The sequence below is a fragment of the Rhinopithecus roxellana genome, chromosome 6 (assembly GCF_007565055.1).
Source record: "Rhinopithecus roxellana isolate Shanxi Qingling chromosome 6, ASM756505v1, whole genome shotgun sequence".
Classification (NCBI taxonomy): Eukaryota; Metazoa; Chordata; class Mammalia; order Primates; family Cercopithecidae; genus Rhinopithecus; species Rhinopithecus roxellana.
The window spans coordinates 91,176,167-91,188,479 of NC_044554.1; the positions used below are offsets into that span (position 1 = coordinate 91,176,167).

At 43.0% G+C, this 12,313-nt stretch overlaps 1 protein-coding gene across 1 annotated transcript in view; it reads left to right on the plus strand.

The window, feature by feature from the left end:
- Positions 1-796: 796 nt before the first annotated feature.
- The window catches only part of EPDR1 (ependymin related 1), a 30,607-nt gene continuing 19,090 nt past the window's right edge, over positions 797-12,313 (plus strand). The window contains 2 exon segments of the mRNA XM_010381720.2: positions 797-873; positions 875-1,399. Of these exon segments, the coding sequence (XP_010380022.1) occupies positions 797-873; positions 875-1,399 (602 nt within the window).

Genomic DNA, 12,313 nt, shown 5'->3' on the forward strand with positions numbered 1-12,313 from the left:
CAGCATTATTCTTTTCTTGTCCTTGTGTCCTTCATTCAGAAATGTTATTTCCCACTTTCACCTGGCTCAATCTTAATCATCCTTGAAATGCAGTTCAAATGGAAAGATGCTATACATTTTTTAAGTTCCTTTCTTTTTTCTTGATTTCATATTTTATCACTATGTTTTTAGAGACAGGGTCTCGCCATGTCGCCCAGGCTGGATGGAGTGTAGTGGCTTGATCATAGCTCACTGCAACCTCTAACTCCTGGATTCAAGCGATCCTCCCACTTCAGCCTCCAGAGTAGCTGGGATTACAGGTGTGTGAGCCCCGCTCATTCCATGTTGTAGATCCTAACATTACATAAACATAAACCCAATTAACCTTGTTCTTGAAGAAGCGAAACCCCCCAGACACCCAAACCACTCGGCTGGCGGTATTGCCAGGCGATGGGAGAAGCAGTCTCACTGCAATGTGACCTTGAGGCAATGTCCATGAGTCCTAGGCCCAATGCAAGGGGCTGTCTACTTCACTAGGAATGGGGGCTGAGAAGCGGCCATGATGAATAGCTAGTATCATTTCTTCAGGAAAAAACTCGTCTTTCTACTTTTAATTTGGAGGAAGACGTTTGCAATTTTGTCGAGGGGCAATGTACGCCAGGCAAACGTTTGCACAGCAAACGCAGCAGCTCTGCTTTTCCTATCTTGATCTTGAACTTGCCCCTCCGGGTGTGATTGATTACCTGTTGAACACTGAAGTTAGTAGAGAAACACACTTCTTGGCACAGTCTCCTCGCAACCCCCCTCTTAAAACGCCATGCCTCCCAGGATGCTAGTGGCACCACTGCCACTGCATTTCCTGTTGGCAGCAGTGAGCAGTGAAAACCGAAGCGGCAGCAGGCAGTGGCCCAGGCAGAAATAGCTCCGGCGCGATTCACTGGAGCTTTCCCAGGGCCCTGGTCCTGGCTACCGGGACTCGCGCGTCCGGATCTCAAAAGCGGCAGAGGCCACCTAAGGGACAGGAAGTACTTTGGTCCAGACCACACTCCCGGTACAGTGCAGAGAGAGCCGGTGGGAGCCACTCTGATCCCGGACGCCTCAGCCCCCGCTTGGGCTCTAGCTTGCCCTCGGGCGGGGGAAGGATGACCGCGCTGCCAGGACGCGCTCCTCTCCACACCGTCCCGGGCGTTCTGGGCCCCTGGCTGCTGGGCTGCCTCTGGGCCTGGACCCTGTGCGGCCTGTGCAGCCTGGGGGCGGTGGGAGCCCCGCGCCCGTGCCAGGCGCCGCAGCAGTGGGAGGGGCGCCAGGTTATGTACCAGCAAAGTAGCGGGCGCAACAGCCGCGCCTTGCTTTCCTACGACGGGCTCAACCAGCGCGTGCGGGTGCTGGACGAGAGGAAGGCGCTGATCCCCTGCAAGAGGTACAGGTCATCGGCCCGCGGGGCGGGAGTGGGGAGCCGCGCGGGCCCCGGGAGGGCGAGGTCGCAAGGGCCTGCGCCCTGTAACTCTTTCCGGCCCCTTGCAGCTCCTCCCTTCTCCCAGAGAGTTCTTTCGCAAGGAGGGTCGCTTGGGGATAGCATGGTAGGGGGCTGGGAGGGGCGCTGCGCCCACCGAGGGTGTCCTGCTGGCGGGGGACTCAGTAACACCTAGCGAGGCGGTGGCAGGTAAAAAAGGGACCCATCCAGGGCGGGATCGAGCTGCAGGGCCCCCCTGTGCCCCGGTTCGCCCCTGTTCTCACGCTGCTGAGTCAGGCTCTGGGCTCATGGAGCCCCCTGCAGTCTAGGGCGTGTCTTCTGCACTATCTCATTTCTTTCTGGAGCCATCTGCGAGAGAGGCACGCAGAATATGTATTTTCTAAGAAATACTTTTTGTATTTTAAAAGACTGTCGCAAGACTACAAACCGTGTGGGAAATTGATAAAAAGAAAATTTCACCCACAAACTTATCAAATTGTTACAGCTATTAAAATTTTGGTCTACTCCCTTTAGGTTTTTTGTTTATTTTAAAGCAAATTTTACATACTATGATCAAAAGACATATGTTATCCTAATCTTTTTTAACTTAACATTGTCTCTTATAGGTTCTTATTTGCCATGTTATTAGCTGGCCTCCTATTTTTAATGACGGCACAGTACTCCTTACAGGGGCAAAGCTGTAAGTTTCTTTTAAGAACTGGTCTGACCATTCACCTTTGCACATCTGTTGTGACAAAGGGCACCCTCTTTTTGAGACGTCATCTTGCTTGTGGCCCCTTTAAGACCTGATTTCTAATTTGGGATCACCACCTGTCTCCTTTCCAGAGCCCTGCCATTCCCCTAAGTGTGTTCCTCTCACTGCATCTCTTTATGGCATTTGCATCATTTGGAGTTGCAAAGTGAATTTTCATGGTTTGAAACCTCAGTGGACTGTAAGATCTATAGCAAAAGGGCACCATTAGTTTATAGAACAAAATCAAACTTGATAATATTATTTATTCTAAAAGCATTTGTACAAGTATTAGGTGACTTGAAGAAAGTGTGGAAAGGGCAGACCCTCTCAAGCAATATCAAGGGTGCAAAATAATGCATTATGAAATGCAGCACAGAGCAGCACAGTCATCATGGTGAACTGGGAATTGATTCCAAGTCTTTCAAGAACATGAATGTTTTCAGTAGGGTCTTGAAGTGCACAGCAGTAATAATAGCAACCAACAGTTGAGTACTTCTTATATATGAGGCATGACACTGAGGATTTTACATGTATTATATAATTTAGTTTAAATCTCACAATAACTTGACAGTATACATTTTATGATCTCCGTTTTACAGACAATAACTCTGAGGTCTAGGGAGATTAAGCAACTTTCTTAAGATCACACAGCTAATACTTGAGGAAGCTGGGTGTATTCTGATGCCTATGGTATACCAGGTTCACATTCATTCATTTATTTAGCAAGCATTTGTTCGTGTTAGGCACTGTGTATAAACAGAGTGATTTCTGGCTTTTGGGGAGGTCAGAGTCTGGAGGTGAAGTCACATAAATAAAAAAAATTCCCATACAGTGGTATGAGGGGTGAGAGCTGGGGTGTGATGAGAAGAACTCAGCTGGGCACCTAACCCAGGCTTCCTGGAGGAGCTGAAATGAGAGTGAGCTCCAAAACACCTGTAGAGGTTTCCCAGGGAGATGTGGAGAGACTGCTGGTCCAGGGGGATGCAGGTGTATCCATGCCTGGTATGTGTGTGCCATCCTGGAGTGTATAGATCTGAGTAAATTCCAAAAACCTCAGACCACTCATTATTAGGGCTGAAGCACAGGACATGGCGAAGGGTCATACTGAAGGAGTTTTAAACCGTGGAATTTGTGATTAGATTATATAAAGATCCCTGGATGTGTCCTTAAGGATGCATTCCCAAGATATGGACACAAAACGGAGCAATGTGGAGCAAGAGTAGAAGTGAGAACACAACCTTGGAGATTTTCGTAGTGGTCCAGGTGAGAGATGGGTAGTAGCAATGGGAATGGTGAGCAGCGGGTAAGTGAATGCATCAGGGAAGTATTGAAGAGGTTCGACTGAGGAACATGTAAATGATTGGATGGGTTGTGGCAGGTGTGGTGAGGGAGAGGAAAAAGTTAAACAGGCCCCCATTTTTGGCTTGTGAAGCTAATGGTACTGATGGCATAGGGTAGATGGTGATGCTGTTCCTTGCAACAGGGCTTGACTTTGTGCACTTCTAATTAAGGGTGAATTGGTATCCTATGTAATTTTATGTGAAGACTTGTACAGTAGTGGCGCATTGATGAATAGTCATATTGAAGATGGACTGGGATGGCCCAGAGCACACTGCGGAAGCAGAGGAGTTTGCCAAAGAGAAGGATAAGGGTTAATCTCCCCAAAGGTAGTATTTTTTTTTTTTTTTTTTACAATTAAAAAAATTAGGCTTTAGAGTCAGACAAATCTGGATCTGAGTCCAGACCCTGAATATGGGTCTCTGGGTAAGTTACTAAAGTTTTCTGAATCTCAGTATCCTCATTTACAAAATGGGAATACTTATAATGCCTAATTTATTGGGTTATTGTGAGAATTAAATGAGTTCAAGTATATAAAACATATAGTACAATGTCTGATAGTACACACAAGATGCTCTGTTCATGACCAGGGTTGGGCCCATCACTACCACTATCATCATCATCCTGATAAAGTTACCAGAGCCCAGGGACTTGCTACCAGCCCTTTGGGCTCAGAAACTTGATCCAGCAGTGCACACAGACCCTTCCTTTGGGAGCAACCTGCGAGTAAGGAAACTCAAATGCTAAACTGTCTATTTCAATGAGTTTTATCGCTGGCATGCGGACCAGGATTCTCAAATCCACAAGACTAGGTCATTCTCTCCCTGTAGTCAGAACTATGTGGGGAGCCAAATTATCATCAGGCAGTTGTGAGCAAAGAGTTGGAGCAAATTCACTGAACAAACATCTAATAATTGCCTGTCCTAGGTTAGGCTATATGCGCAATGTGGAGTTTTCCATCATGAATAAGACAGGCCAGCCCGGGATAAGGTTTGATGGTAACCAGGCAAAGGCAAAGTGATGCATTCATTTTCACAATAGAGATGAGTTGGTGGTTCTGTGCTACCCCAATTGTGCTGCTCCTGACCCCTTCCACTCGGAATGGACCCTTGGTGAGTACTGCTCAAGTCTGTCTGAGCAACCCTTCTTCCATGACTCCATGACTGATTAATATAACCTTTAGATGTGTGTTTTATACCTTTAGTGGAGTCACAGCCAACTCTTGCTGGCCTAGAAGCATTTTTGTCCCTTTGTGGTGATTTCTCATTCCTCTGCCCTAATCCAATAGGTGCTGGTTTCACAGTTAAACTTCTAAAAGACATTTTTTTTCCCTTTCTTTCCGAGTTCTTGGCAAGGTTCTTTCTCACAGTCACATCGCTGGCCCTAAGTCAGATGTGGAAAAGAACGTTTAATGCATAAACACATTTTTAAGCTCTTTAAGTGTAGATTTGTTGGAACAAACTAAGAAATTTTTTCAGGTATTAACAGTCTGGCCAAGCAACCAGATGTTATTTGAAGAAAATATGGATGAGTTGTCTCTTCATATTTATGAGTAAGTTGAGAAGTAAGTTTTAGAATTGGATCTACTTCTTAAGGTTTTCGTTTTTTATCCAGATAGTTATGGAAAATCCCATTGATAGTTACTGTGGAATGACTAGGATTTTCCAGGCTCTCTTTTCCCTGAGATGATGGAAAAGATTAAACAACTTTAGAAGCTTCAGATAAGACAAGCCTGAGCAGCGAATGGGAAATGTTACTAATTGATACCATTTTTATTTTCTAATTCCAACTGTCTTTTCCGACTCCTTGACTAAATTCACAAGTATTTATTTGAAAGACTGAAGGAAAATCAAGAAGATTCTTTTCATATTTCAGCCAACATGTTGAACTTTATGGGGGAAGCAACGTTGATACACAATGAACTCTCTCAGGCCACCAGTAACTTAAGGCTCCCCCTTACAAAATGGTGGCTTGGGTGTTGGAATCAATGAAGCTCTTAATGTAGAGTGAGCAGAGAGGCAGTAAAACAATATGCAGGGTCTGGTATCTTGGATTATTATTTCATCACCAATCCTACATGTTCTATTAAGGATTTGTATTTGTAAAACATGAAAATTATGTCACAAATGGAGCAGCAGGTGGATTCTTATTCAAATTCTGATTAATTCATGTCTGCTTCTCTTGATTCTCCCAGAGCATATTATTTCTTGGAGAAGAGAATAACATTAACCTTCTCTTTTTTTAAACAGAGAATCAGCCTCCTGTAGTGGAGAGAGCAGGGGCATTCATGTTAGACCATGATGGAGTGACAACCATGGCCTCTAATCCTGCCTTCACCCCAATAAGGTCCTCAACATTTCAGAATCTCTGGGTTTTTCATCTTTTAATTTAATTTGAATAATGCCTACAATGTTGATACTACATCACTTTTAGGCTTTCATTTGTTAAATGCTAGGTACAGATAGGATTAAATGATATCCTGAAGGTACCAATTGTACTTTTATTATATCAGGCTGATTCACTGTTTCTAATGCAACGAACTTGACACAGATTTTAAATTTTTTCTCAACCTATCCCATTATGTAGACAAATTAATTCAAAGTTCTTTTTCTTCCTTCTCTTTTTCACCTAAGCCTGTGCTTATGAATAGAGAAAGAGAAGAGGCTACCTTGAAATGCCTCGGGCCCAAACTCAGAAGGCTCTGCACTCAACTGAGCCTCCCTTCCTACTAAGAATGGAATAATGTTTTTATAGGGGTGTTGGTCCAAATATCAGCTGTGGATGATGAATTCCCAGGGCTGTTATCACCTAAGGTAACTTCAATAATCTTATGTGTTTGGAAAAGAGGATGAGGATTACTTTTCAAATCCACAGTTTTGTTTTATTTTGAAATAATCTCACACCTACAGAAAAGTTGCAATTATAATACAAAGAACTCCCCCCCCCCGCCCGAACTGTTTGATAGTAACTTGCCAAACTGATGTATCTATGATCCCCAAATGCTTCAGTGTATTTCCTCCCAGCAAGGACTTTCTCCTACATAACCACAATACAACCATAAAAGTCAGGAGATTAACACCAGTTCTTTTTGGCCATCTGAAATTCAGGTGTCATTTATGTTTTGCCAGTTGTTCTTTGTATGTTCTTCATAGCAAAAAAAAGAAAAAAGAAAAAAGAAAAAAAGAAAAAAAAAAGAAAAGAAAATATTTAAGTGCAAGCATTACATTTAAGTGTGGTATCTCTGTGGTCTCTTTCTGTCTGGAACAGTTCCCAGGTATTCCTTGCACTTTAGAACTTTTAAAGATTGCAGGCCAGTTATTTTGTAGAATGTTCCTTGATTTGGGTTTGTCTGATGTTTCCTCATAATTAGATTCAAGTTACTTACCTTTGGCAGGAATATCAGGGATAATACTCTCTTCTAACTGCATCCTGATGTTCACTTTGATCACCTGATTGACTGTTGTCTGCCAGGCTTCTTCACTGTGAAATGATACATTTTTTTTTTAATTAATAAGATTTGGTAGGGAAATATTTTAAAACCATGTACATATCCCATTCTTCATTAATCTTCTGAATTATACTTTATTTGTATCAGTGTGGACTCAAGCCTTCTCATGCTGTTCTATTTGCTCTCATCGTTTACTTTGCTGTTCATAATGTCCTAGATTTGGCCAGTGGAAGCCCTCTTCAAATTGGTTTCTATGTTCTTTTGATGTGTTTGAGCACTTCCTTGCTTTCTGGCACAGCAAGATATTCCAAGATCATCTTTATTTTTCCTGCCCCAGTCCTAGGATAAACCATTTTTCAAGAAGCCCTAGTTCCTTTTCTTGGAGAATAATATGTGGAAGTCAGGACCTGTGCTGTAGTCATGCTCAGTGCTATCAGGTGGCACTGCTACTAGGTCCTCTCAAGGGACAAAGCACGGGGTGTTAAGTTTGAATACACACACCCCTCCCCCCACATACTGATACATATATACACATTTACATCTATATTTATTTCTGAACCTCCAGTTCTAATCCATAGAGGTGTTTAAACTGATGCCTTCTTTCTAATCCAACACTACATGGTCAATTCTAGTTTTTTTTTCCCCTTTCATTTTTGCTACTCCCTTCTCAGAGAGTGAGAAAACTGGCTCGTAATATTCAATTGCAGCAGGTAACCCGTCATGTATCGTTATGCTGTCTCTTTCATCCATGGGCTCTGCACTCCAGGCCAGCCCATGTAGAAGCATATCTTCCTTGGTCCTACCTAATGGCTTTAGTCTAAATTGTTCAAGAGAAAGGAGAAGGTCAAATTATGTTCTTAACATATGTTTATATTCCTTTGGGCTTCTCAATATGTCATCATTACAGATCCTCAGAGGGTGTCTCTGTGTGTCTGGGGGAGGCAGACTAATATAAAGTGCTCAATAAATCTATTTGATCATGAATCTTATTTTGCGTGGATTGGATTTTCATTTTAAGAAATCATGACTTTGTGAATATTAGGAGAATGACTTCTCCTTTGACCTTTACTCCATCATTTTGGTCTCAGATGGCTGGAGCTAGCATATTCTTTTATGAGCTCAGGAAGTCTTGGCTGCTTGTGGCCTCCTGATCCTCAAAGAATAAACCATGCTGATTTGCAGTACTTGAGTTTTGCAGTATTTGAGTTTTTCTTCAAGAAACAGATTTTCTTGGAAGCACACAAAGTTTGATTTAAGGGACTTAATTCAGTGGGTCTATAGACCCTGGATTTCAGAGAACTAATGCTGAGATGGGGAGGGAGAAGCAGGCACTAGGGAAAAAATATCCAAAGAAGATAAGCCCAGGAGAGTAAGGAGGCTGATGGAATGTAAGGCTAATTTACAAATAGAAGCCAGAGGTGGTCACTATACTGCTTTGAAAACATCTTCACTTTCTCCAATAACCTTAAGCTGTTTCTTCCTGATTCTGACCTTGAGGATGGTGGTCAGGGGCAAAGTGCCCAAAGATCTGAAAATATTCCACCAATTAGTGGTTTGTTTTTCCTGGAATAAATATAATAGTCTTAGATTTCACCAATTCCAGTAAAAAATTTCTATTTTCCCCCTTAACATTTTCTTTTATTTTACCCATCTTTAAATAAAAAAAAAAAAATCTTCTCTTGATCTTACCAACTGCAATCTCATTCTCCTCTTCTATTTAAAGCAAACCTCATGCTAACTACAATTTTTGTACTCCCATGCTCTCTTGAAAACCCTCCAATCACTTTTTTCACCATTCTATTGAAAATACTCTGGTCAAAAGCAAGAAGCTGTACATTACTAATCAACTAATCTTTGATCAGTCCTCATCTTATTGTAGATTAATTCCCCAATCTTGATGCACTTTCTTCACTTGGTTCTCAACATGCTGGTTTTCTGGTTTTCCTCCTCCCACTTTATTTCCTCTCCTCAAGCCTTGCTGCTCTCTCTGCTCTTCTCTGGACTGCTGATAGTGGACTCTCCCAGGGCTCAGGTTCTCATCTCTTTACCTTCCTACCTATGCCCTAATTTTGATATATACTGAATCTGACCATACCTCCACGGTTATTCTGGTCCAAACCTTTATTATGTCTTGGCTGGATGTTTACGGTAGCCTCCTAACAGGTCTTCCCGCTTCTGACCTTGCCCGCTTCAGTCTCTTCTCCACATAGAAACCCCAGGGTTCTCTTGAAAATATGTCATGCCACTCCTTGGCTCAGGATCTGCTCCCCAGCCTCTTCCTTACCTTATCTCTGTCACCAGCTCACTCATTGTGAACCTGACCTCAGCACACTGACCCCATTGGCACTTGAATCTGTCATTGCCTCTGCCTAGAAAGCCTTTTTCCTAAGAAGTTGCATGACCTAGTCCCAAATTAAACTGTTTCTCTGCTCAACATTCTCAGTGCCCCCCTCACTGCTTTATATTAATATATCTAAGGCACTTACTACTATTTGGCAGAGAGTTTAATATTAAAGTTTGTTCCTTCATCTCCCCTACCTTCCCTCACGCACAGTAAGGCTCCATAAGGCCAGGGATTTTGTATGGTTGTTGCTGTATCTCTAACTCCTCAGAACACTTTACATTCTTTTCAACATACTATGTGGGACCTAAATGAATGCTTGTCCCATACAAAAGGAACTGTGTTCTGATGTCGGAGAAGGTGATTCCCAAGCTCCTTTTTCTAACTGCTAAGAGCAGGGCCTAATTTTTTTTTTGAATCAGTGAATGAGGGAAATGAATAACTGGTAATATACATTCATTGTGGAAGGATATCTAAATAATAGATATGTATTTTCTTTCCTTTCTTCCTTATAATTAAATTTCTTAGACAATAAAATGATAGATTTATATAATGGTTTCATGGTTTCTCATTTATATGTTATGTTATACCTCTTCTATGTTAAGAATGATTTTTGACATCGAATCACACTGCAGTGTTTTGCAAAATTTTCCAGTAGGGTTGAAGTAGAGCTTCCCTAGGAGGGTACACCACCACCTCCAGAGAGTGGATGCCCCAAACTCCTTTCGCCCATGAGCCACTCCCCAACTGCCCCCTCATCAAACACTGTCTTCAGTATCTCTCTTGTGCCTCAATTTCAATTTTGGGGAATTTCACCCAATGTGGGCATTTGAGATTTATTTCCAAAGCACTCACAGTTTCTCAGAAGCAGTGCCTCTTTGAGTCGGGATGCCATCTGAAGAGGAATCAGATCCTTAGCAGGGTGCCTAAGTTACCCTCAGGCCCCCCAAAGAAAGAAGAAATTCTTGGGATGATGGCTACCCTAAAGAAGGCAACTTCTCCTGGAGGAAAAGGATATGATGCTTTGGATGACTCCTGCCTGCTCACAGAAGGCTGCTTTTATTGTGGTTTAAAGTTAGATCTTCTGGTAGAGTTCTAGAACATGAGCCCTGCCAATGAATGACAGCCAAAAGCTCACCTCGGAAGAGGCACCAGAGTCACAGCTCCAGCTCTCCCAGGGAAGGCACTGCTCCAGAGCATCTCAGAAGCCACCAGGGATGACACTGGCAGATGGGAAGCCGGTGGTGCAGGGCCAAGGGCACAGCTCTGCCTGACGCAGCACTGTCCGCAATAGGTAACATATAACTTATGAAAAGTATCTGTGGCACCGTGAATCCCCAGGCTCATTGCCATGGCATCTGGGAGCAGACATGGTGGATGCAAGGCCCTTCCAGGTTGCTTAAAAATACTTGCAAGGGAGACTGGTGAGCCGGACCATCCACATCCACCCCGAGTCTTCTAAAATATTTTCCTCAGGGCCCTTACTGAGATATCTCTCAGATCTTCTAGAATGTAAGGCTGCTTCCCAGAGTGTCTCACCAAGATGCCGATGGGCCAGGACATCCAGGCTGAGAAAGGCAGAAGAGGCCCATGAGACCCCAGAGTCTCTGAGCTGGCTGAAGTCAAGGGCAGCAGCAATTGGGCAACTCTAAGGCAATTTTTGGCAGAGGGACCCTGCTTGAAGTGGGAGGCAGAGGCAGCGAATGTAGAGAAAGCATGAGAGGATGGAAGTTCCCGTTTCAGAAGAAACAGGGCTGTGGAGCAGTGAAAGATTCTACCAGTCAGCACTCTTGGGAGTGAAGGATGGGGGAAGAGAATCTGCCCCAGACTTAACCATTGGAAATGTCACATCAGGTACTGTGTCTTGGCATGGATTGTGTTTCCTATAGGTGTGGGAGTTCTTCTTCTCACAGTCAAGCCCTCCACCTGTCCCTTGTCACACACCTTGTCCTTTGGAATAGAGGTTCTCATCCTAGCCCAGCTTAAGGCATGACCTGGCTTACCCTTGGACCCCAGGAGATCTCACCATTCTGAGGTTTCAACTCTCCTTAAGGAGTTAGGAAATGAAGGGTGGGAATCTACTTCTCAGACATCAGAACACAGTTCCTTTTGCACAGGACAAGTATTTATTTAGGTTCCACTTAGTATATTGAAATGAATTAGAAGTGTTTTGGTGGTTTGTAGTCCTCTTTCATCATGCTGAATCAAGCCTCACTCAAAAAGGTCAATTTCTGCAGTTGCTAAAACACAGAGGAATTTTTTATAGCGTGTGTGCTTGCATAAGTTTATAAGGAGCTTTGTCACCAGGTCTTCTATTTTAGAAAAACAAGCCATTTTACTCCTTTTATAGTTCACTGCAATTTATTTTATACTAATTTTCTTATTTACTTTTATTGCAATTCATGTTTTAGTCAGTTAGAGAAACTATTCAATTTTTTTTTCAAAGAAGACACTAAGGTTGCATACTTTCAGAGATTTTCAATGTCTGATCACATCTACTTATTGCCATTTAAATAATGATTTTTTTGGTGTATACAATTTGAGTAAAAATAGTCTTTTTGCTTATATATGTTTATGGCATTTACAGCTCTCAAAGAGAAGTCTGAGGCCGGGTGCGGTGGCTCATGCCTATAATCCCAGCACTTTGGGAGGCCGAGGCGGGCGGATCACCTGAGGTCAGGAGTTTGAGACCAGCCTGGCCAACATGGTGAAACCCTGTCTCTGCTAAAAATACAAAAATTAACTGGGCGTGGTGGCATGCGCCTGTAATCCCAGCTACCCAGGAGGCCGAGGCAGGAGAATTGCTGGAACCTGGGAGGCAGAGGCTGCAGTGAGCTGAGATTGCACCACTGCACTTCAGCCTGGGCGGCAGAGCAAGACTCCGTCTCAAAAAAAAAAAAAAAAAAAAAAAAAAAAAAAAAGAAGTCAAATACCAAATTAAACTTGGTTTTGTTTCAGTAATCTTTTTTTCTGCCTATGTTTTTGTAGGTTGTTTCTATT